At 50.4% G+C, this 21,821-nt stretch overlaps 1 protein-coding gene across 1 annotated transcript in view; it reads left to right on the forward strand.

Moving 5' to 3' along the window:
• The window catches only part of PANX1 (pannexin 1), a 47,586-nt gene that overhangs the window by 20,605 nt on the left and 5,160 nt on the right, over positions 1 to 21,821 (forward strand). Inside the window, exons 2-4 of the mRNA XM_003482597.4 lie at positions 2,912 to 3,051; positions 18,886 to 19,109; positions 20,794 to 21,452. Of these exons, the coding sequence (XP_003482645.1) occupies positions 2,912 to 3,051; positions 18,886 to 19,109; positions 20,794 to 21,452 (1,023 nt within the window). The remainder of the gene's footprint in view (positions 1 to 2,911; positions 3,052 to 18,885; positions 19,110 to 20,793; positions 21,453 to 21,821) is intronic.

A 21,821-nucleotide genomic window follows, 5' to 3' on the forward strand; every position in this document is an offset into this window, starting at 1 on the left:
CTTATCAGAAAGGGAGGGACAGCAAAACGAGGCGGAAGCCCCCGTGGTGTGGTGGACCAGAAAGAGAGCCTTGTACTAGCTGGTGCAGAGGGTGCCACGAAGAAGCCGCTGGGCTGACCACCCGCAGCTCCCGTCTGTCTCCCTTGGGGCTGTGTTGCCCTCTGGTTCTCTGCCAGCTGCGTCTGCAATGCAGGAGCAGGTCTCAGCTGGGCTGCCGCTCTGGAAGAAAGTCTTTTGCTCACGTTATCCTCCGTCGTGTTCCATTGCAAGAGATTGGATAGAGTTCCCTGTGCTCTACGGCAGGACCTCCTTGCTGATCGACTCCGATTGCCGTAGTTTGCATCTGCTAACCCCAAACCCCCAGTCCATCCTGCTCCCTCCTCCTCCCCCTTGGCAACCACAGGGAGTAATTATCAAGGGGTGGCTTGGTGTCCTATGAATGTTGGTTGTCTTTCCTTCTGACCTCCCCTTCCTGATGAAGAACGTTGATTTAGGAGCTCAGCCCCTCCTCAGCCTCTGTGGCTAGATCCAGTTCCATTTCCTTTCTTCCTCTCTTGCAAAAGCTTTGGTGTGAAAAGTTTAGTTCTTTATGCCCCAGCGGTTTCTACCACTGCCCTGGGGGCGGCCCCTGGGTCTCAAGACAACTTGAAGCTCTTTTCCCCCCCGGAAAGTAGGTAATGACATGTTTTGAAAGTAGGTACATGGTACGAGGGCTGTACCTTAGGAACTTAAGGGCCAGACGGGTTTCCTGGAAGACCTAACCGCATTGTCCATTTTCACGAGAACATGTTTGGACAAGGTGCTGCCGAGCAGGCGGCTTGCCAGAAACCATCCACCTGTAACCGGTCTGTCCTTCTTATAGTATGTGCTGTTTTATGCCCAGTAAGCCTTGGTGTCTGGGACCTCGTATGTACGTGTGACAAAGGCACGCCAGTGCAAGGGCAGAGTGAGGCTGGCTCCTGTCCTGACTGCTCTATCGTTTATAAAGTGTAAGAACCCAAGTTTAATGGGATAAGAGTTGGAAGGGACCTTGAAGTGTGGTCCCCACCCCCAGCTCATATTTAAGCCATTCCTGATGGGCCAGAACCTACCCTATTATAGGGCAGTTTCAATGGCGTGTGACTTGTCACAGTGATCCCCAAGGGCTCTTGCTGAGAAGTCCCCTCTTGATGTCTGTGGGCATAAAGGCACCTGATAAAAGAAGAGGGGGTCCTCAGAGCCTGGCCCCGTTGTACCCCCTTCACCACAAGAATCTCCTCTCTGACAACGTCCTTATCCCTGCCCTCTGCTGTCGCAAGTGCAAAGGCCAACCCCTCCCTAGAGGAAGGTGACCCTTTGAGGCTTTTTATGTCCCTTATAAAGGGACCAGGGAAGTCCAGCTCGGTGTCTTCCTACTGTCCTGTCTTCTCTGCAGGGTATGTAGGGAAAATGATAGCCCCCCCGCAAGCTGTAACAGAGCCTGCTAACCGCTTTGGATAGAAGGGTGTAACACTCAGTGAGCAGCTGCTAGGAACTAGGTATGTAGGCATTCATGTCAGCCCCTTTTGGGGAGTCCCTGGCTTTGGAAGGTAAGTGACCTGAGGTCACTCAGCTGTGAGTGGCAGAGTTAGGTTTAAACACAGCTAAGGTCAGAGCCCAGGCACGTAGCTCTCTCCTGCCTCACAGGATGTGGAAGAGAGTGTCCCTGCTGGTCCCTGTGCTGGGACAGACACACGCTCCCATCCCTGCCTGATGGGACAGAGGAGTGGAGCTGGGCTCGTGGCTGCCAGACCCTCTTCCTTGCTGGCAAAGAGGGGGACATGGCTTCAGCCCCACACCTCCCCTAAGTCCTCTCTGCCAGTTTTTGCACGTGAGTCAGGAGCACACGGGCGCTCAGGAGCATGAAGACTCTTCCAGGGAGTAAGTAGTAACAGTAGCATTTGCACAGTGATGCCCAGAGCCCTTTCCCAGATGAGCAAGTTGACCGCAGAGCTTGGAGTGGGACCCCGCTCTCCCACTGCTCCAACCAGCAAGCATTTCCCTGTCTGCGGGTTTGTAGCCTGGAGCATCTGCCTTCTTAATGTAAACAGTAAGGTTTTGGCCTGTTCCTTCCCTCCTTCCCTCCCTGTCTCCCTCCCTCCCTCCCTTCCTTTCCTCCCTTCCTTCCCTCTCATCTGCATATATGGAAGTTCCCAGGCTACGGGTGGCATCAGAGCTACAGCTCCTGGCCTGTGCCACAGCCACGCAGTATCCGAGCCGCATCTGCAACCTCCACCGCAGTTCACGGGAACACCAGATCCTTAACCCACTGAGCGAGGCCAGGGATCAAACCTGTATCCTCCTGGATACTAGCCAGTGTCATCACCCACTGAGCCACAGCGGGAACTCCTAGGCCTGTGCCTTCTGTTTTCTTAATGGAGCTGGGAAAGCGCCGGTTTGCCATCGAGTGATGAAGTACTGCATGTTCGCCCAGCCTTCTCTTCCTCAGGCTGCATCCCGCAGACTCCTCTTCTGGTCCAGTGTTCCACGGTGACTCTCCTCCTCCCTCCCCTTCCCCACCTTTTAAGCCCCCTCCTTTCCCTCAATCCTTGCCCGGAACAGAACCAGCGCTGTGTGTTTCCTTAATACGTGTTCGGCTCTGGTTCCTTTCTTGCTCACTTTCTCTCTTTATGACTCTTTTACTTCCCTCAAGAGTGTTCCCCCAGCTGAGCCCAAACCGCTGCCAGGGCCAGTAGGCACGAAGCTGTTCCACTTGACTACAGACGTGGGAGTTGGGTTTCATGTTGGCCTCGCTCCGAGTGTGGCACTTGGTGTCTTAGCAAACATATGAGAGCCTGAGAATGGGGCGGGGGGCGGGGGGTGCTGGGTGGGCAGGAAGGGTCCAGACACCTGTTCTTTCATTTACTTGGAACAATCTCTTCTTGCTTCTCAGGTACCCAAATAAGCTGCTTCTCCCCCAGTTCTTTCTCGTGGCGTCAGGCTGCCTTCGTCGACTCTTACTGTTGGGCGGCCGTCCAGCAGAAGGACACCTTGCGGGGCGACTCTAGAAACCTCCCACTGTGCCTGCATAAGGTAACTGGGGACATCGCAGATCTCGCCTGTTTGCGTTACAGACATGGGAACTGAGGCCCAGAGAGGCTGTGCCAGGTCACAGTCCTGACCAGGTACATGTGGCCAACCAGGACTGCAGCTCAGATTGTGCGGCCGTAGTCCTTTAAAATCACAAGGAACCTCAGATGTGACTCGGTCCAGCCCCCACCTTTAGCAGGTGGGAAACTGAGGTGCTCTTTGGTTTTAGTTCTGTGATGGCCGGGTCCTCACGTGTCTCAATCACCCTCTGCCCTTGATGCCCAGCAGTGTCTGGGCATAGGAGGCTCTCAGTACCTTTGTCAGGCCTGAGTGCCCATTGTCGGGGAGCACAGAGCTGGGAAGTCAGAGCTTTGGCCAGCTCCTCTCCAGCCCATGCCGGGTCTCTTGGGAAAAGTAAAGATCAACTGGTCAGTAGCTTCTAGCCGGTGTGTTACTGCAGCATCAAGAAGCCTGGGGGGAGTTCCCATCATGCTGCAGCAGAAACGAGTCTGACTAGGAACCGTGAGGTTGTGGGTTCGATCCCTGGCCTCGAGCAGTGGGTTAAGGATCTGGTGTTGCCTTGAGCTATGGTGTAGGTTGCAGACGCGGCTCAGATCTGGTATTGCTGTGGCTGTGACATAGGCCAGCAGCTATAGCTCTGATTAGACCGCTAGCCTGGGAACCTCCCTATGCTGCGGGTGGGGCCCTAAAAAGCAAAAAAAAAAAAAAAAGAAGAAGCCCACAGATGACTCCGTCTGGGGTGTTAGCTGCAGCACAGCTTTTGGAATACAATTCCTTTGCTTTCTGATGGGTCCACATGCTGTAAGGAAGCAGAGATGCTCCCCAGGAGACACCGGTGTCAGCAGAGAAGAAGAGGGGTCAGGAGCCCCGTTGAGAGGGGTGGGCGCACAGGGCACACAGCCTGGCCATGTGGACCCTGGGCCAGAGTCAGCAGGTTAGGGCAGGAGAGTGCTCTCTGCAAAATGAAGTGGCTCCACTGGGTCTTCTCTGCACTTGTGAAAGTGGGACTTTGTTTCCGACTGTCATTATTTTCTACCCCCGGTCCTTTTGTCCATCACAAAGAGGACTAGAATGTTTGTGTATCTTCCGGTGTCCTCATTCACTGGGGAAGGCGTGGAATGTTTGCTTCTGAAAAACCAGAGGCTGAAGGTCGACTCTCTCCTGCCTTGACCTGTTGCTGAACACAGAGTCGGCAGAGTCGGCATCCTTCTTTTTGAGAAGCAACATTGTGTCATGTTGTGAGCCACAAGGGAAGGCCCCTTCTGATTAAAAAAGAACAGCTGCAGTCCTCTGCTGTGACTCAGGCTTGTTCCTTTCGTGTTGAGTATGTATTGCGGGCCACTGGGCATCATCATGCCCTGTGCTGACGACTCCTTTCTTCTTTGGGGTTGGGCTTTTGTCTTTGACTTTCGACTTGAGCATTCATTGGGGCTTCATCAACTTTGCATGGCTTGGTAGCCAGGGCAGAAAATAATAAGGATTTCAGTATGAATGGGCACAGCTCTAGAAACTAGACATCTTTGTTTGCAAATCTCAATGCAGGCTGTTGTGCTTTAAACCCATTTGTTATAATGGCCTTCTGAGAATGGAAGGGCGCAGTCAGTGGCAGGGCTGGGCACTGCTGGATCCGCAGAAGAAGAGTGTGTGCCCTGGGATTGTCCGGTGTAAGAGTTGGCAGGGGTGTTCGAGGCTGCGAAACTTTTAGAGCAGGAAGAAATTCAGAGATTTTGATCCCGGTGCATTTTACATGTGAGGACATGAGCACTTGGAAAGGTCCTGCCCAGGAGTCCAGGACCAGTTGCTGGCTGGAAGGCGAGCATCCGGTCTCTGGGTTTCCCCTGCCGCTGCAGGGCCGGGGGGCACATCCAGGAAAGCAGTGTGGGTAGCCAAGCAGTGTGGGTAGCTAAGCCTTAAGTGTCCAATGTCGGTGAGAGATGAAGGAACGCTCTTTCCAGTGATGGTGGCCTAGCTGGTTGGGGCGGAAGTTGGGCTGAGGATCTGAGCAGAGTTCTTGCCAGATTCACAGGGCTGGGGACAAAAATCGAAGTGGGGATGGGCCAGGTTGGAAGGATCTGGGTCAACACCCCAGGCTTGAGAGGCCGTTGCTGGGGAGTAAGGGTGTGATGCAGAGGTCAGCCAGCCCTCCTAGGGTCTGGAGTCTCGGTTTGAGGCAGTTCAGGACCAACTGAATGAAGCGGATTCAGGATTGTCACAGAGTTCACCCACCAGCCAGAAGCAAAAATAAACCTTTCCTCTCTGGAGGAAATAACTTCATCCCCAGCACTGGGTTCTTACTCCAGTTTATCATGTGTAATGATCAGCACACAATCGAAAAGAGCAGTGTATAAGAAAACCAAGAGAAAACCCAGCGCCGGAAACAGATCCGCAGGAGATCCAAATAAGAGATTGATCAGACATGCTTTTTTTTTTGTCTGTTTTTTTTCTTTGTCTTTTTCTAGGGCTGCACCTGTGGCATATGGAAGTTCCCAGGCTAGGGGTCTAATTGGAGCTAGAGCCGCCAGCCTACACCACAGCCACAGCAGTGCAGGATCCAAGCAGTGTCTGCGACCCACACCATGGCTCATGGCAACGCCGGATCCTTAACCCACTGAGCAAGGCCAGGGATCGAACCACCAACCTCGTGGTTCCTAGTCGGATTCGCTAACCACTGAGCCACGACAGGAACTCCAGATTCCCCATAGTTCTTTATTCTCCATCTACTAAGCACCTTCTGGGAGATGGGCAGGCTGTTGGCTCGTCCTGTCGGAAGCCCTGAATTGACTGTGGAGGGTCGGGCCAGTGTTACAGAGGATCTTCGAAAACTAAGAAGGGACACAGGTTAAATGCCGGAGACCGTGGGAGCCATGGCAGGTCCCTGAGCAGGGTGAACCTGATGTTGTCCTCGGAGGGAACAGAGGCAGGGACAGGGCCACCGGTAGGCATAGAGTGAGGGTTTTGATCCAGAAACAAAAAGGAAGAGAAGCTGTTATTTCTGAGAAGGCAAAGAACAGTCGATCTAAGCGCACCACTTGGTGTTTTATTGATGACTCGAAGATGACCTAAAGGACAGTCAAAGGATGATATTAACTGCTTAGACCAGGGGTTATCAGACTTTTCTGTAAAGGGCCAGATGGTAATTGTTTTCCTTGCTGGTCACGGTCACTGCTGCAGCTCTATATCGAGGGAGACGGTATATATACACCATCTGTTGTGGCTGGACATGGCTCACAGCCGAAGTGTCCCATCCACTGGCGTCAGGTGGCAATAGTGGAGCGGATGAAAAGTAGACAGATTTGGGGGCCTTCCCATTGTGGCTCTGGGGAAGGAGACAGTTTTAGAAGAAAACCAAATACTTCTGCTGGAACATGTGGCATTAGATGCTCGGTGGCCCAGGGAGGTGTCACGCAGGCAGTGGCCCGTGGTGGCTGAAGCTGTGAGAGTGGGGTGGGGCGTATATATCGTGGTCTCTCCGGGGATGGTATTTAACACGGTGGGACTGGGTGGGATTTCCTAGGGAGTGAGGGCAGGGGGGGGACCAGGTCAGAGAGGGTGCTGCGCCCCTGAGAGGTGGGGCAGTAGGGGGTGTCGACAAAGGAGACAGAGGGCTGGGGGTCCTGGGGAAAAGGATAAGGGTGTTTTGTTCAAATGAAAACCAGGGTATCTTCAAGAAGGGCCGCAGCAATATCATAGCCTGTGTCAGATGCTGCCGGGACACTGAGACTTAGATGAACTCTTCGTTTGGTTGGTGTCGTGGGTTCTGTTGTGTCCCCCCAGACCCTATGTTGGCGCCCTAGACTATGACTTGATTTGGATCTAGGCTTGCTGCAGACGTGGTTGGTTAAGATGAGTTCATGGCATAGGATGGGCCCTTAACCCAGTGGGTCTGATGCCCTCAGAAGGGGGACATCTGAACCCGACATGCCCAGAGGGAGGGTGATGCAGGAACACACAGGGAGAAAACGGCCACGTGATGATAGAGGCCTGGATTGGCGTCCTGCTGCCATGAGCCATACACGTGTGGGGCCCCCAGACACTGGAAGCGGGAGGAGGGATCCTCCCGTCCAGGCTGGAAGGGAACATAGACCTGCCACCAGCTTGATTTTGTTCTTCTAGCCTCCAGAACAGTGAGAGGACAAATTTCTGTTGTTTTAAGCCATCCAGCGTGTGGGACTGGGGTGTGTGCCTCCAAAGAAACTAGTGCAGGTGGTCCGAGGAAAATCAGGTTTGCAGCCTAAAGGGAGTGCGGCTGTGTCCGTGTGGCTTCCTTAGCCAGGCTGGATTCTGTAACTACAGCTGCCTTATTTTCTTCCCATTGATGCCTTTTCAAGTTTTGCGTGTGTGTGATAAAGGAGACACGTTGTAAGATTTAACTTTTTAGCCTCTTTTGAGGTGTGCACGTCAGTGGCGTTAAATACATTCACCTTGTGGTGCATCTGCTACCATCATCCGTCTGTTTCATCTTCCCAGACTGACCCTCTGTGCTCAGTAAGCACCGACTGCCTATTTTCCCTTCCTCCACCCTGGCGAGCACTCAGCTTCCTGTCTCTTTGGCTACCTGGGTGAGTTTGCCTATTCTGGGTACCTCATATAAGTGAGGTCAGATAATATTTGTCCTGAGCTCTTGTATGGCTTAGCGGGTTAAGGACTGCATTGTCACTGCTGCGGCTCCCGTCACTGCTATGGTGCGGATTCGATCCGTGACCCAGGAACATGCTGTGAACACAGCCAAAAAGAAAGAAGGAAAAAAATAATATTTGTCCTTTTGTATCTGGCTTGTTTCACTTAGCATAATGTTTTGAAGTTGCACTCATGTTATATAGAGCATGCATCAGAATTCCCTTCTTTCTTTTTTTTTTTTTCTTTTTTTTTGTCTTTTGTCTTTTTAGGGCCACACCTGCGGCATATGGAGGTTCCCAGGCTAGGGTCCTAATTGGAGCTGTTGCCACCAGCCTATGCTACAGCTACAGCCATGCCAGATCTGAGCCGCGTCTATGACCTACACCACAGCTCACAGCAACGCCGGATCCTTAACCCACTGAGCAAGACCAGGGATCGAACCTGCAACCTCATGCTTCCTAGTCAGATTCGTTTCCGCTGTGCCACGATGGAAACTCTGAATTCCCTTCCTTTTAAAGTCTGAGTAATAATTCCCTTGTATGTAAACACCGCCTTCCGTATTCATCCACTGATGGACACTGGAGTTGCTTCCACCTCTTGGCTGTGGTGGAAGATGCTGCTGGAACATGAGGGTACAGGTATCTGTTTGAGTCTCCGCTTTCAGCACTTCGAGTACCTCCCCAGATCTTGGGTTGCTGGATTCTTTTTTCAAGTTTAGAAAGCTCTTCCTGTGGGTTTTCTTTTGGCTTCTCCACCTTCAGTGGACGCGTGGTTGTTAAAACAGGCTCCTCCTTTCACAGGGCGGATGCCGAGGACCATGGCGGGCGATGCCTCATCCAAGGTCCCCGGGCCAGACAGCTTGAGCACGTGGCCCCTCTCCGATTTCAGATGTTATTCACATGGGAAAAAGGGGTGGGTGCAGGTTACCAGCTGGAGAACTCGGCACCCGGAGGGTCTTTCCAGCAGAAGAGCTGTTGGGCTTGGCGGGGGCAGGGAGCCCACCGTTGGCCCAGGAGGTCCTTCGTTCAGGGTGGGCGTGAAGATCTGTGTCATCTCCGCACATGTATATTCGTCACCCTGGCTGTGCTTCCTTCAGGTAAAAACCCGGCTCCTTCGACGTTCCTGACACCCAGCCACGTCATCCCCACCTCCTCATTCATTCAAGACTTTGGTGAGCGTTCTCCACCCCAGAGTGCCTTGTGTGTCCTGCCAGCTGACACAGCTGATGCAATGTCCTCTGTGTCATCTCCAAAGACCTTTGCCTCCTTTCCACTTGTCACCATTCTGGTGGCTACCTTGTTCTGAGTTTGTCATTACCTGGGGTGACACTGGGACATCCCACTCCCTACCGCTGCCTCCCTCCGAGGCCCTCCCCCCACCTTCGGAGGAAAAAGCAGCTCAAGCTCAAACTCGAACTCGAGAAACCCTCAGCTCCCTGCCACCTGGCCTCCCCAATGTCCCCATGTAGCACCAGCCCTCTCCTTCTTTTTCCTGAACGGATGAGACCCCTTCTCCTGACCGAAGCTGGACCCCCATGTGTCCCACTGTGTTCTGGATCCTCCTTCCCCACTTGCAGCAACACCTGCTTCCCATCTTTCTCCTTTGCATCCTCAACCGGCCCTTCCTGAGGTTTCTCATCCCATTAACATCTTAGCACGTCTGTCTCCACCAAACCCATCAGCATCAGGGCGCCAATGGCCTCCCTGATGCTGAGTGAATCCCTGATGCGTGTGCCCCTTGGCTTCTCTCTGACATCCAGTCCTGCGGACCACGCCCTCCTGCACCTGCTCTCTGTCGCCCTGGCAGACTCTTTTCCCTTTTGTCCATTCCTGAGGAGTTGGGGTTCCTCAGAGGCTCTGTCCTAGGCCACGCCCTAGTCTCTAGCTGCACCCCCCTCCCTGGACCATCTCATGTAAAACCCTGGCTCCTGGTTTCGGGTTCCTTCTCTGGGCCACTCACACCCCAGTCTTCATCTCCACCCCAGCCTTCTCGCCTGAGCTCCAGATCCACGCCCAGAGGTGCCCTGAACTTGAACACTTGTAGGTCTTGTTCGAAGCTGAACTTGCACTTCCTGCTTGTCCCCACTGTGATGTCTACTCAGTTAATGACACCACCCACCACCCTGTCTCATCAGCCTGCAATCTGAGGGCCATTGGAACTCTTTCTCCAGCCCCGTGTCCTGTCCACCGTGGAGTCCCACCTGGTCTGCTTTCTTAAATGAAGCTTAAGTCTTTCATCCCTCTGTCCAGCCCCTAGGGCAGCTGGCTGTCATCTTTGTCCCCTTGCTGCTGTCATTTCTTCTCCCGTTCTGCCCTTTTCTACATAATCACCAGTGTCCCCATGAAATGTCCCTGGTTCTTTTAAAAAAACAAACTATTTTGGAAAAAAAAAAAAGCAAAAACAAAAATTATTTTGGCTAACAGCGTTCACTCTTCCTCAGGCCCTTGGGAACCCTTGGGGACGGATCACTTCTGGATCCATCCCCACGCATCCATCCCCCTGGGCCCAGGGACCCTGATTTCCCATAGGCCTCATGTTTCCTGGCTGTTTCACACACACTCTGCTTTGAGGAGTCTTCCTGAACCCCCACCCCCCAAATCTGATAAACTCCAGTCTCAGCTTAAATATCATCTCTGCCTAGAAGCTTTCCCTGAACCTCTAGACTAAGGATTGTTGCCTTCAAACTGCTTCAAGAGCCTGGTGAGTCAGTGCGAAGCTTCTAAAAGTAAGACAGGCCACTGTGTGGACAGCCGACTGCACACCCTGCCTCAGATATCCAGTTCCTAGAAATGAGCCAGTAGCCAAGCAGAACATTGGCTGTACCCCCCCCCCCCCATCTGTGTTGCTTGGCTGTGTATTCCCAGAGCAGCCTGCCTGCACTTTTCCTGGAATCACCCTGGGATATAAGGTCATTACTTACTTTAATTCTCTTTAATGGATTGTGAATTGCAGTCGCTAAGTTCCATGCAGGCAGAGACCATGCGGTGTTCCGTTCATCGCTATACCCTGAGGACAATGCATAGCCCAAGGCGGATGCTCAGAACATGTTACATGTGCAAGTGAGGAGAGAGATGAGGTGGTTTGCATGTCCTGCTCAGAACCAGACTTAAGGAGTTCCCTCTGTGGCTCAGTAGTAACGAACACAACTAGTATCCATGAGGACATTGGTTCAATCCCTGGCCTTGCTTAGTGGGTTAAGGATCCAGCATTGCCATTAGCTGTGGTATAGGTTGCAAATGCCTTGCTGTGGCTGTGGCATAGGCCAGCAGCTATAGCTCTGATTCGACCCCTAGCCTGGGAACCTCCATATGCCTCTGGTGCGGCCCTAAATAGACAAAACAAAAAACAAAAAACCCAGACTTAGTTCTCTGGGAGTGTTCTGACTACTGCTCATGATGAGGGGGTTAGAGGCATGGCATTTATGTGAGCACTTTTCAGCTCAGTTCTGATGCCAGAGTTAAAACCAGGAGACCCAGACTCCCCCTAAAGAAGGTACTCGGTGTGATATTAATGCATGTGTCAGGCAGTGGAATGTGATTCATGCTGTCATTCCTCTCCACTGACTTCTTTCATACCTCCTTCCCTTTTCCTCCTCCCTTTCTCTGCCACTCCATTTATTTCTGGTGGCCTCTTGCACCTCTAAGGTGGAAATCTGGTGGAAATGCAAGGCGACCAGCAGGTGGCACTCTAGGACTGTTTGATAATGGGCCTTTGGGGGGGGTTCTGTCCTCTGTTCAAGTTCGTAACATAGGCAACTGTTAGGCAAAACCTTTTCTGAAACAGAAAAGCAGGGGTTTTTGTTGCTGTTCTATTGGTTTTTTTAGCCACACCTGCGGCATGTGGAAGTTCCCAGGCCAGGGATCAAACCCGTACCGCAGCAGTGACCTGGGCCACTACAGTGAAAATGCTGGATTCTTAACCTGCTGCGCCACAAGAGAACTCCCAGAAAAGCAGGTTTTTAACTGAAAACCAAACAACAATAGGAACAAGAAAATAAAATGAACAGAGTTGTCAAATCTTTGTGTATTTCCTTAAAGTGGATTCATAGACACTTAGTTGGAGGGGTTCTCCAGACTAGAGGTTTTGTTTTGTTTTTCTTTTTACAGCCATACCTGCAGCATATGGAGGTTCCCAGGCTAGGGGTTGAATTGGAGCTACAGCTGCCGGCCTACACCACAGCCACAGCAGCACCAGCTCCGAGCTGCATCTGCGACCTACACCACAGCTCCCGGCAATGATGAATCTTTAACCCACTGAATGAGGTCAGGGATCAAACCTGCATCCTCATGGACACTATGTCAGGTCCTTAACCCACTGAGCCACAACAGGAACTCCCAGGCCAGAGTTTTTCAAACCTTAGCATTATCTGTGTTAAAAATACAGGATCCTGGGCCCCATCTAGACCACTAGATTGGAGCCTCTGAGGTTAAGGCCAGGAGTGTGGTTTTCCTCCACTTCTCAGGAGAGTCTGCTGCTGCTGGGCCAGCTTAGGTGTAGACACCCCTCGTGTACACCAGTGTTTTCCAAACTCCGTGTGCACACAGATCACCTGGAGACCTTGTGGAAATAGAGGCTCAGATTCAGTAGGTCTGACGGAGCGTGCATTCTGCATTTCTCACAAGTTCCCAGGTGATACTGAGGGTGCTTGTGCCTTACTCTTTGAGAAGCAAAGATCCAGGACAGGAGTTCCCGTCATGACTCAGTGGTAACGAACCTGACTAAAATCCATGAGGATATAGGTTCGATCCCTGGCCTCGCTCAGTGGGTTAAATATCTGGCGTTGCCGTGAGCTGTGGTGTAGGTCGCAGATTCGGCTCAGATCTAGCATTGCTGGGGCTGTGGCATAGGCCGGCGGCTGCAGCTCCAATTCGACCCCTAGCCTGGGAACTTCCATATGCCACAGGTGCGGCCCAAAAAGACCAAAAAAAAAAAAAAAAAAAAAAAAAAAATCCAGGACAGGGCTTGGCAGACTGACATCTGTGCTCCAGCCAGATCCAGCCCCTCACCCATTTCTGCAAATAGTTTCATTGGAAGCCAGCCACGCCCATGGATTTGCACATCACCTGTGTCTACCGTTATACTGTGACAGAGTCACATGGTTATGACAGAGGCCATATGGCTCCCAAACCTTTACTGTCTAGGCTTGTGTGAGAGCTCTGAAGCCCTCCCAGGTGATCCAGTGAGAGAGAACTTCCCGCTTCACGGGACAGTCCGATCCATTTTCCTCCAGATCCTTAGGCACGCTGTCCCTTGTGGCTTGGCTATAATTTTGTTAACGGGAGTCTTTTTTTCTTTCCCGTAGATGCCCTGCTTGCCCTCTTCTCTTTTTGGAGTCTCTCCTCCTGTTAGGTCCTTCCCGGAATGTCACGCAGCAGCACAGAGCCTGCTACCTTGGGTGTCTTCCCTGGAGCACAGAATAAAATGAACTATTCTTGTTCTTCTCTGTCCTCTGCTGATGGAATGAAGGCATTCGCCTTCCTGGGTGCTAGAAACTCATCCAACTTCCCATATTCGAGGTTCTCTTTAAGGGCGTTACTGTCCGAACAGCAAGCACCCCAGAACAAATGCCACCCATGGATCTTTACGTATTGCTTCTCCTGTGAACTTTGTTCTTGGTTTACCTGCTTGCTGCTCACTGACCCTTCAGTGTTAGGGCCTCACCTACTTTCTGGTCTCTTGTCTCCCTCTGCACATTCTCCTTGGAGGATCCCAGCCATCCTCTTGGCTTTGACCCCCTGTATATGCTCCAAAATCCTGAGCTGGAAGGATGGACAGACTGTCTTGTTTTTAGTTACCTACTGCACATCTTCACCAAGATATTCCTTTTTTCCTATCTTTTAATGTTTTATTGAAGTAAAGTTGATTTGTAGTATTGCGATAATGTCTGCTCTACAACAAAGTGATTCAGTTGTGCATATATACACACGTCCATTCTCTTTCAGATTCTTTTCCCACATAGATCGTCACGGAGTATTGGGTGGAGGTCTCTGTGCTGTACCACAGGTCCCCCTTGGCCAGTCATTCCATGTGCCACAGTGTGCATAGGCTCATCCCGAAGCCCCAGGCCGTTTCCCCCATCAAGAAATTCCATTTGTTTATTTATTTATTTATTTTTAGGGCCACACCCATGGCAAATGGAGGTTCCCAGGCTAGGGGTCAAATTGGAACTACAGTCGCCGGCCTCCACCACTGCCACAGCCACGCGGGATCCAAGCTACATCTGCGATCTACACACAGCTCACGGCAACACTGGATCCTTAACCCACTGAACGGGGACAGGGATCGAACCTGCATCCTCATGATACTAGTCAGGTTCATTACCGCTGTGCCACAGCAGGAACTCCCCATCAAGATGTTCTTAATAGCAGGTGTCTCATGTTCAGACTTTCTCACCTCCTCAGGTCCGCCTCATAAGAGAGAAACCCACAATTAGCTTCAGCTCTTCCTCGTGTCCATGCATCACTTCCAGGCTGGCCCTGGAAGGCATGTTTCCCCGTGTGTGTAGCTCTCAGGTCTGTCTCCCCCACTGCTGCTCTAGTGCTTATGACCCCCCCCCCCTTACTGCAGTAACCTCCTGCTCTCTCTCTCCTCTCCAGGGTGCTCCTTTTTCCACTGCTGTAATAATCTTTCTAGAATCACTTTCCATCACGCCCTCCAGCAGTGGCTTCCCACACTGTGGGAGCTTTGTAATTCAGTCTCCGCTTCCCCTTTCTATGAGTTTCCTAGGATTTCCATGACAAATTACCAAAAACTCAGTAGCTTGAAACAAGAGAAATTTCTTCTCTCCTAGTTCTGGAAATCAGGTTGTCAGCAGAGTCCGTTCCTTTGGGGCTGAGAGGGAGGGTCTGTCTGTGCCTTTCTTCTGTTTCCCGGGGTGACCAGCCGTCCTTGGCTATAGGTGCTTTGCTTTAGTCTCTGCCTCCGTCTTCACAGCTTTACTTTGTCTTCTCGTGGCCGTCTTAGAGGGATGGCAGTCTCTGTCATTGGGTTGGGGCCCGCCTTAAGTTAGCAGGACCACATCTTAACTAGTTACATCTGCAACAACCCCATTTCCAAACCATGTCACATTCCGAGGTTTGGGGTGGACATGAGTTTTCACCCTAGTACACACCCTTGGGTCCTTAGCTCTTGCTACTTCCTCACCTGTAGGCTCGCTCATTCACCTTGGTGCTCTGGATGGGTGAGAGTTCACCAGGCAGAGGAAAGAGGCTGTCTGGCTGTCTACAGGGCAGTGGAGAGCTGAGTGAGTCTTTTTTTGGGGGGGCCACACCTGCGGCATATGGAGGTTCCCAGGCTAGGGGTCCAATTGGAGCTGTAGCAATCAGCTACACCACAGCCACAGCAATGCAGGATCCAAGCCACATCTGCGACCTACACCACAGTCCACAGCAATGCCAGATCCTTAACCCATGGAGCGAGTAGGGATCGAACCAGCATTCTCATGGATATTAGTTGGGTTCATTATCATCACTTAACTGGCAAATGAAATGAGATGTTTTTGAATGAATTTATCCATCTGCATTTAATCTCATAAGACACGATCGTATACATTTCAAGGGAGGAGTTGTTCAGTTCTGGTTGAACACGTCTTTGCCATAGATGAGGTAAAGGGGATTTGAACACGAAGGGAAGTTGGGCCAGTTCCCCTTTCAAGAGGCCTTCCATCTGGTGGGCCTGTTGTTCTCAGTACCCTCCTTCCAGAAACAAAACAAAGTTTTAAGGCAGCTGGACTGAAGACCAGGCCAGCTCCTTCATCCCCCGTGCTTTGAGAGACTTCCTAACCTTGTTTTGTTGTTCGTCTTTTTAGGGCTGCACCACGGCATACGGACATTCCCAGGCTAGGGGTCAAATTGGAGCTGAAGCTGCCAGCCTATGCCACAGCCACAGCAACTTGGGAACCAGCCATGTCCTATACCATGGCTCACAGCAATGCTGGATCCTTAACCCACTGAGCGAGGCCAGGGATCGAACCCATGTCCTCGTGGCAATTAGTCAGGTTCGTTATTACTGAGCCACAACAGAACTCCTGGCTTCACTAACTTTGGAAGAGCTCAGTGCTAAATAGCTGGGACCTCGTACAGAACTGTGCAATGATGGCTTTGAAAGGTGCCGAGCATCTCAGGACTAATTGGGAGTAGACAGAGCTTGGGAACAAATCCGTTCCCATCCAGCAGATGCACTCAAAGCGTGGCAATTTTTCTGCATTCCTTATTTGGACAAAAGGGTGTTTAAAGACTGTAATTTAATGCTTTTTTGGGTTCCTATTTCAGTTGAATTCATTTTAATACCACCTTGTGACTGACTCACTGAAAGTCACCTTTTTTATTTTTGATGAAAAGGAAAAAAGAGGTTTAACTGTGGAGAAAAACTAAGAAACGGGGCATTCAACTGCATTCCTCTAGAGGTGATCGAGGTGCCAGGCTGTTTTAGAAGAAAGCAAAACAGCCACTATTGCAACACCCTTAAACATTCATTTTTCTAATTGCAGTGAGCTGTGCACTAATTATTGCCCCGTGTCAGCATGTTAGACAAATTGCTCCAGACTATAAACAGTCTCTTTTCCATTCAAAGGAATGGTTGGAGGGAAAATGCTATTATTCAAATAGCTCTGAAACAAAAGTGATTTAGACAAATACTCTACAGCCCCAGGTTAGAAATCGTGTTCCCTCTGTGGTTCCCCAAGAAAATACCTGCTTCTTTCAGTTATGGAAGCAGTACAAAATCTTCCTCACGCAGTTACATTTTTGTCCTAATAGGCACCCTTCAGAGGGTTGGGGTTCAAGGAACACTGCTTCTCACCGCAGCCCATTATGAATTATGTAGCCAAAATGTAACTAATTACAGCCTGTTGTGTGTCATTATGTAGTGGCTGTTTGCACAATGGGTTAGTAATTTTGAGAACCCCCATCCGTGCCAGAACCCCAAACGAAAGCAGCGTGTGCATTAGTGTGACTGCTTTGTGACGTTTCCAAGCCTCAGGGAGTCCACAAACTGGAATAAGAAACCGCACGTCAGCTTTATTATGCATTTCCAACAAAAACATACCATGACAAAATGCGTATGTAAGTAGGCAAGAATCTGTAGTGGTATTAGTGCCCCTGTCACTGTGTCACCCACTGGCATCACAGGTATCTTGGGGTACTTTTTACTCTTCACCACTTCGGAGTTACTGTTGTTGGACCATCTGTTAGATCCCATTAAATGTGCTAATAAAGAAGCACAGACAGATTGGTCTTTTAATGGTGTGATGGCTGTATAGCAACATTATCCATTTCCTCTGTGGATGTATGTGCTATTCTATGCATTTAAAAATGTTATTCTTGGAGCTCCTGTTGTGGCTCAGTGGGTTAAGAACCCAACTAGTATCCATGAGGATGTTGTTTTAATCCCTGGCTTTACTCAGTGGGTTAAGGATCTGGCATTGCCATGAGCTGTGGTGTAGGTCGCAGACGCAGCTCGGATCTGGCATGGCTGTGGCTGTGGCTGTGGCTGTGCCCGGCAGCTGCAGCTCTGATTTGACCCCTAGCCTGGACACTTCCATTTGCAGCCCTAAAAAGAAAAACTACATAAAAATAAAAATGTTAAGGCTTCATGAACAATAAGGAAAGATGGAGGAACTGTCACAGAACCAAGGGGTCTGGGGAACCATGACAACAGAATGCAGTGGAAATCCTGGATGGGAGCACAGTGACATCCGGATAAAAGCCTGATGTGCCCGCGATGGTTTCTTCCTCGTGGGAACCATGGAAATGTAAGGTGTTCACAGTAGGGAAAATTGAATGAGATGTATTCAAGGATGCTCTGTACCGTCTTTGCAACTTTTCTGTACATCTCAGCTTATAGTGAGAGTCATGGTGCTGGGTGTTCTGTCTGCTCCCGGGGATGTGGAGATGGGTTTTTTTAGTCAAGTCAAGGCTGTCGTGGCCTCTTCCTGTCACCACTCTGAGGAGCTGTGCAGGGAGACCAGTCCAAAGGCAGGGAGTTTTCCAGAGAAGTAAAATACTTTCAGCGTGTCATGGTGGAAGAAGCCTGGTTCTGGGGTAAGAGAGGTCAGGCGTCATAGTCTGTCTCTGTCCCCAGCTTTGTGCTCTGTGACCAGAAACTGCTCTGGGCGTTCCTCTTTCCCTTTGCAAAATGAAGCCATGAGTGACAGCCTCGCCAGGGACATTGTGAGGATGTAAGATAACCTGCCCGCTCAGGAGCCCTGCCGCTGGTTTTAGTTGGTATGTTTTAGTGCCTGTTACATGCCAGGCACCATGCTAAGCATTTTCCATAAAGTATCTCATTTGATCTCCGTAACACCTGTATTAGGTGACCATTTCATAGATATGGAAACTGAAGTCAGGGGCTTGGCACCCTCACTGCCAAGGCCCCTCGGCTGAGCTTAACCTCAGATCTGCTTGAGGGCCCGTGGTTTTTCTGCATCTTCTCTGAGGCTAAGCCTTGCCTCACTGCCCGGGAGCCCTGGTGCCTGGATGCTGTTGGCCCTCTCTGATATCTAAATCCTCTCTCATTGGACCTGCTCCCCTCATGACTGTTGCCCCCTGTGGTCATCTTCTCTGGACTTGAGATTGTCCAGCTGTGAAACAAGAGCGTTTTGCGGTCCCCACTGTCTGTCCCATCCATGGCAGGTCCGTTCTGCGTTCTGTGACTTTTACCAGCTTATTTCTGCTATTTTGTGGGGGAATTCCTGGATCCCTGAGGCCAACCTTTTTCTGATTTGTTTTGCGCAAAGGTATGCATTTCTGTGTCATGTCTCCAGATTCCAGAGAGGAAGAAACCATTTGAAAAGCCTCCGTGACCACCTAAACCTGTAGCAATTAAAAAAGAAAAAAAACAAAAAACAGAAAACAACTGTTTTCTGTTTCTTAATCAGGATTTTGTTGAGGGATTATTCTAAAGGACAGGGTAATCATTTTATTTTTTCAGGTACACCCCTGGGTACCCTGTCGTGTCCAGTTATTTTAAGTGAAAGTCTATTGAAATGGGGGGAAAAGGTAGTCGCCAGTGTCAGGCATTATTACCTGGACAGGTGAATTTAGCCCTAAGAAGGAGCTACTGGGGAAGGAGCCTGCTGTTCCTAAGCGGTGGGGGCATGCGCTTTTGTCCCAAAGTGGGAAAACTGCGAGCAGCCCTTGTTAGCACAGTTGCTCCAGCGGGGGGCGTGCAGATCCACTGATGTGCTCTCCTGTCTTCCAGTTTTTCCCCTACATCCTGTTATTGGTGGCGATCCTCCTGTACCTGCCCTCCCTCTTCTGGCGGTTCACAGCGGCTCCTCATCTTTGCTCAGACCTGAAGTTTATCATGGAAGAACTTGACAAAGTTTACAACCGTGCAATTAAAGCCACAAAGAGCGTGCATGACGGTGACTTGAGAGACGGTGCCTGCCCAGCTCCGGACGTTAAGGAGTACACGGGGCAAAGGTAACTTCGCCCCCAGCCGCTAGCCCATCAGGGTTTGGGAGGAGGCATTCTTGGCCCTTCTCCTGCCCATCTGGGCTTAGGGTCCTCGCTGCCAGTACATGGTGGGCGATCATTCACCCAGGGACACCCTGGGGGAGGCAGGAAGACTGCTCTCGTCCAATCTTACCTCCACCTGATTGCCCAGCACCTGCCGTCCCATCCAGAGCTCCGTCCTTGTCGAGAGAAGCATCACTGTCTCATGTCCTGAGAGGCAGGGCTAGTTGCTCTGACTCACCCCTTCATGGAGAAGTGCAGGGATTATGAGGCCCCAGAACTCAGAGAACAGATGTGTGGGAAATGGGGAACCAGTAGGCAGCTGTTTCCCATTGCCTTTTTCACATTCTTCTGCTGGTTTTTGTTATTGACAATAGCAATAATAATATAAATAGCTCTCATTTTAAAAATACTTAATATGGGAGTTCCCGTTGTGGCTCCTTGGGTTAAGAACTCAACGCTGTCTCTCTGAGGGTACAGGTTTGATCCCTGGCCTCCTTAGATCTGGCATGGCCACAAAATGCAGCACAGGTCATCGGTGCCACTCGGGTCCTGTGTTGTAGGCCTCCAGCGGCAGCTCCAATTTGACTCCTGACCCAGGAACTACCATGTGCCACAGGTGCAGCTATGAAAGGAAAAACTTAAATAAAAATACTTAGTATAGCTCAGACACTGTATTGAGTTTTTAAAGTACATTCTCTCATTTAATCCTGAAAACATCTTTACAGCCTAACTGCATTTATTTATCCCCCTTCCTTTTTGTTTTAATTTTTTCCAGGTCAAAAACACTGTCCCATGGCTTTAAGTGGGAGATGTGGGACCTGGCCTAGATGGATCAGCCTGCAGCCCAGCCCACACCCACCCAGCTGTCTGCCTCCCACCCCTTGCCTACAGAGGCATGTGTATTCTAGCTAGGCTAGAAAATTCTACTTTATCTTATTCTGCACACTTGAATAGAAAGTTATAGTTTAAAAAAAACCAACAAAAACAGCAGCAGGGGAGTTCTCTTATGGCATAGTGGGTTAAGGATCCAGCATTTTCACTGCTGTGACAGGTCTCATCCCTGGCCCAGGAACTTCCACATCCCATGGGGTGGCCTAAATAAATAAAGAATTAAAAAAAAAAATAGTGGAGTTCCCGTCGTGGCTCAGTGTTTAACGAATCCGACTAGGAACCATGAGGTTGCAGGTTTGATCCCTGGCCTTGCTCAGTGGGTTAAGGATCTGGCGTTGCCATGAGCTGTGGTGTAGGTCGCAGACATGGCTCGGATCCCGCGTTGCTGTGGCTCTGGCGTAGGCCAGCGGCTACAGCTCCCACCCTAGAAATGGCAAAAAGACAAAAACAAAACAGTAGAATAAGAACTATGAAATTTATTTAGCAAACATTTAACAGTCATGAGGTGCCAGGCACTGTTCTAAGAATTTACAAATAGAACATGTAATGCACCAGACAGCCCTAAAAATATAAAGGGGCAAAGTATTTTATGATAGCTTTTCCTTCTTTTTTTTTTTTTTTTTTCCATCTAGTTTTATTCCCTGGTGAAGTATCGGAGGGAAGGCATTAGAGATTTCCCATGGGATGCTGTCGAATGTGTTTATATCTGATGGTCTTAATAAGGGTTTAAGTTATTGTTATTTCGTTTTCTCTTCAGTGCGTGCGAGATATCAGAAAGCCACTTCAAGTACCCAATTGTGGAGCAGTACTTAAAGACAAAGAAAAGCTCCAGAAATTTAGTTGTCAAGTACATCACCTGTCGGGTGCTGACACTCAGCATCATACTGTTAGCAAGCATCTACCTGGGCTATTACTTCAGCCTCTCCTCCCTCTCGGATGAGTTCATCTGCAGCATCAAATCCGGCATCCTGAAAAACGACAGTGCTGTCCCCGATCGCTTCCAGTGCAAACTCATCGCCGTCGGCATCTTCCAGTTGCTCAGTTTCATCAACCTCGTGGTGTATGTCCTGCTGGCGCCCGTGGTGATCTACACGCTGTTTGTTCCGTTCCGACAGGCGACCGATATCCTCAAGGTATATGACGTCCTGCCCACCTTTGGCGTTCTGCATTTCAAGTCTGAAGGGTACAATGACCTGAGCCTCTACATTCTTTTCTTGGAGGAGAATATCAGTGAACTCAAGTCATACAAATGTCTCAAGATCCTGGAGAATATTAAAAGCAGTGGTCAAGGCATCGACCCCATTCTTCTCCTGACCAACCTCAGCATGATCAAGATGGACATGGTTGATGGCAGAAATCTCACGCCTGTGGAGATGATGGCAGAGGAGCAGGAGGACCAGACGGCAGAGCTCAAAGGTAGGCTCAGGGCGTTCTCCGATGGCCTAGCGGGTTGAGGCGCCTGCGTTCTCACTGCTGTGTCTCTGATTGCTGCTGTGTGGCGTAGGTTCAGTCCCTGGCCCAGGAATTCCCACTTATTGCCTGTGTGGCAAAAAAGAAAAAAAAAGCAAAAGAGAACCTGAAATAAACATTGCAACTCTCATTTAAAAAAAAAAAAGGTAGGCTTAGCTTTCAGGGCAGAGGCTAGGGAAGCCCACAGAGCATCTCTGCAGCCGCTTTTTATGGATGACTGGCAGTCTTTACCCTGCCCCCTGTCGCTCATCCATTTTCCGGGTCTTGGGTGAATCCCCTCCGTGCTGGGAGAGAGGGGGAAGGCTTTGGTGCTGC

This window comes from Sus scrofa, chromosome 9, assembly GCF_000003025.6.
Source record: "Sus scrofa isolate TJ Tabasco breed Duroc chromosome 9, Sscrofa11.1, whole genome shotgun sequence".
Taxonomy (NCBI): Eukaryota; Metazoa; Chordata; class Mammalia; order Artiodactyla; family Suidae; genus Sus; species Sus scrofa.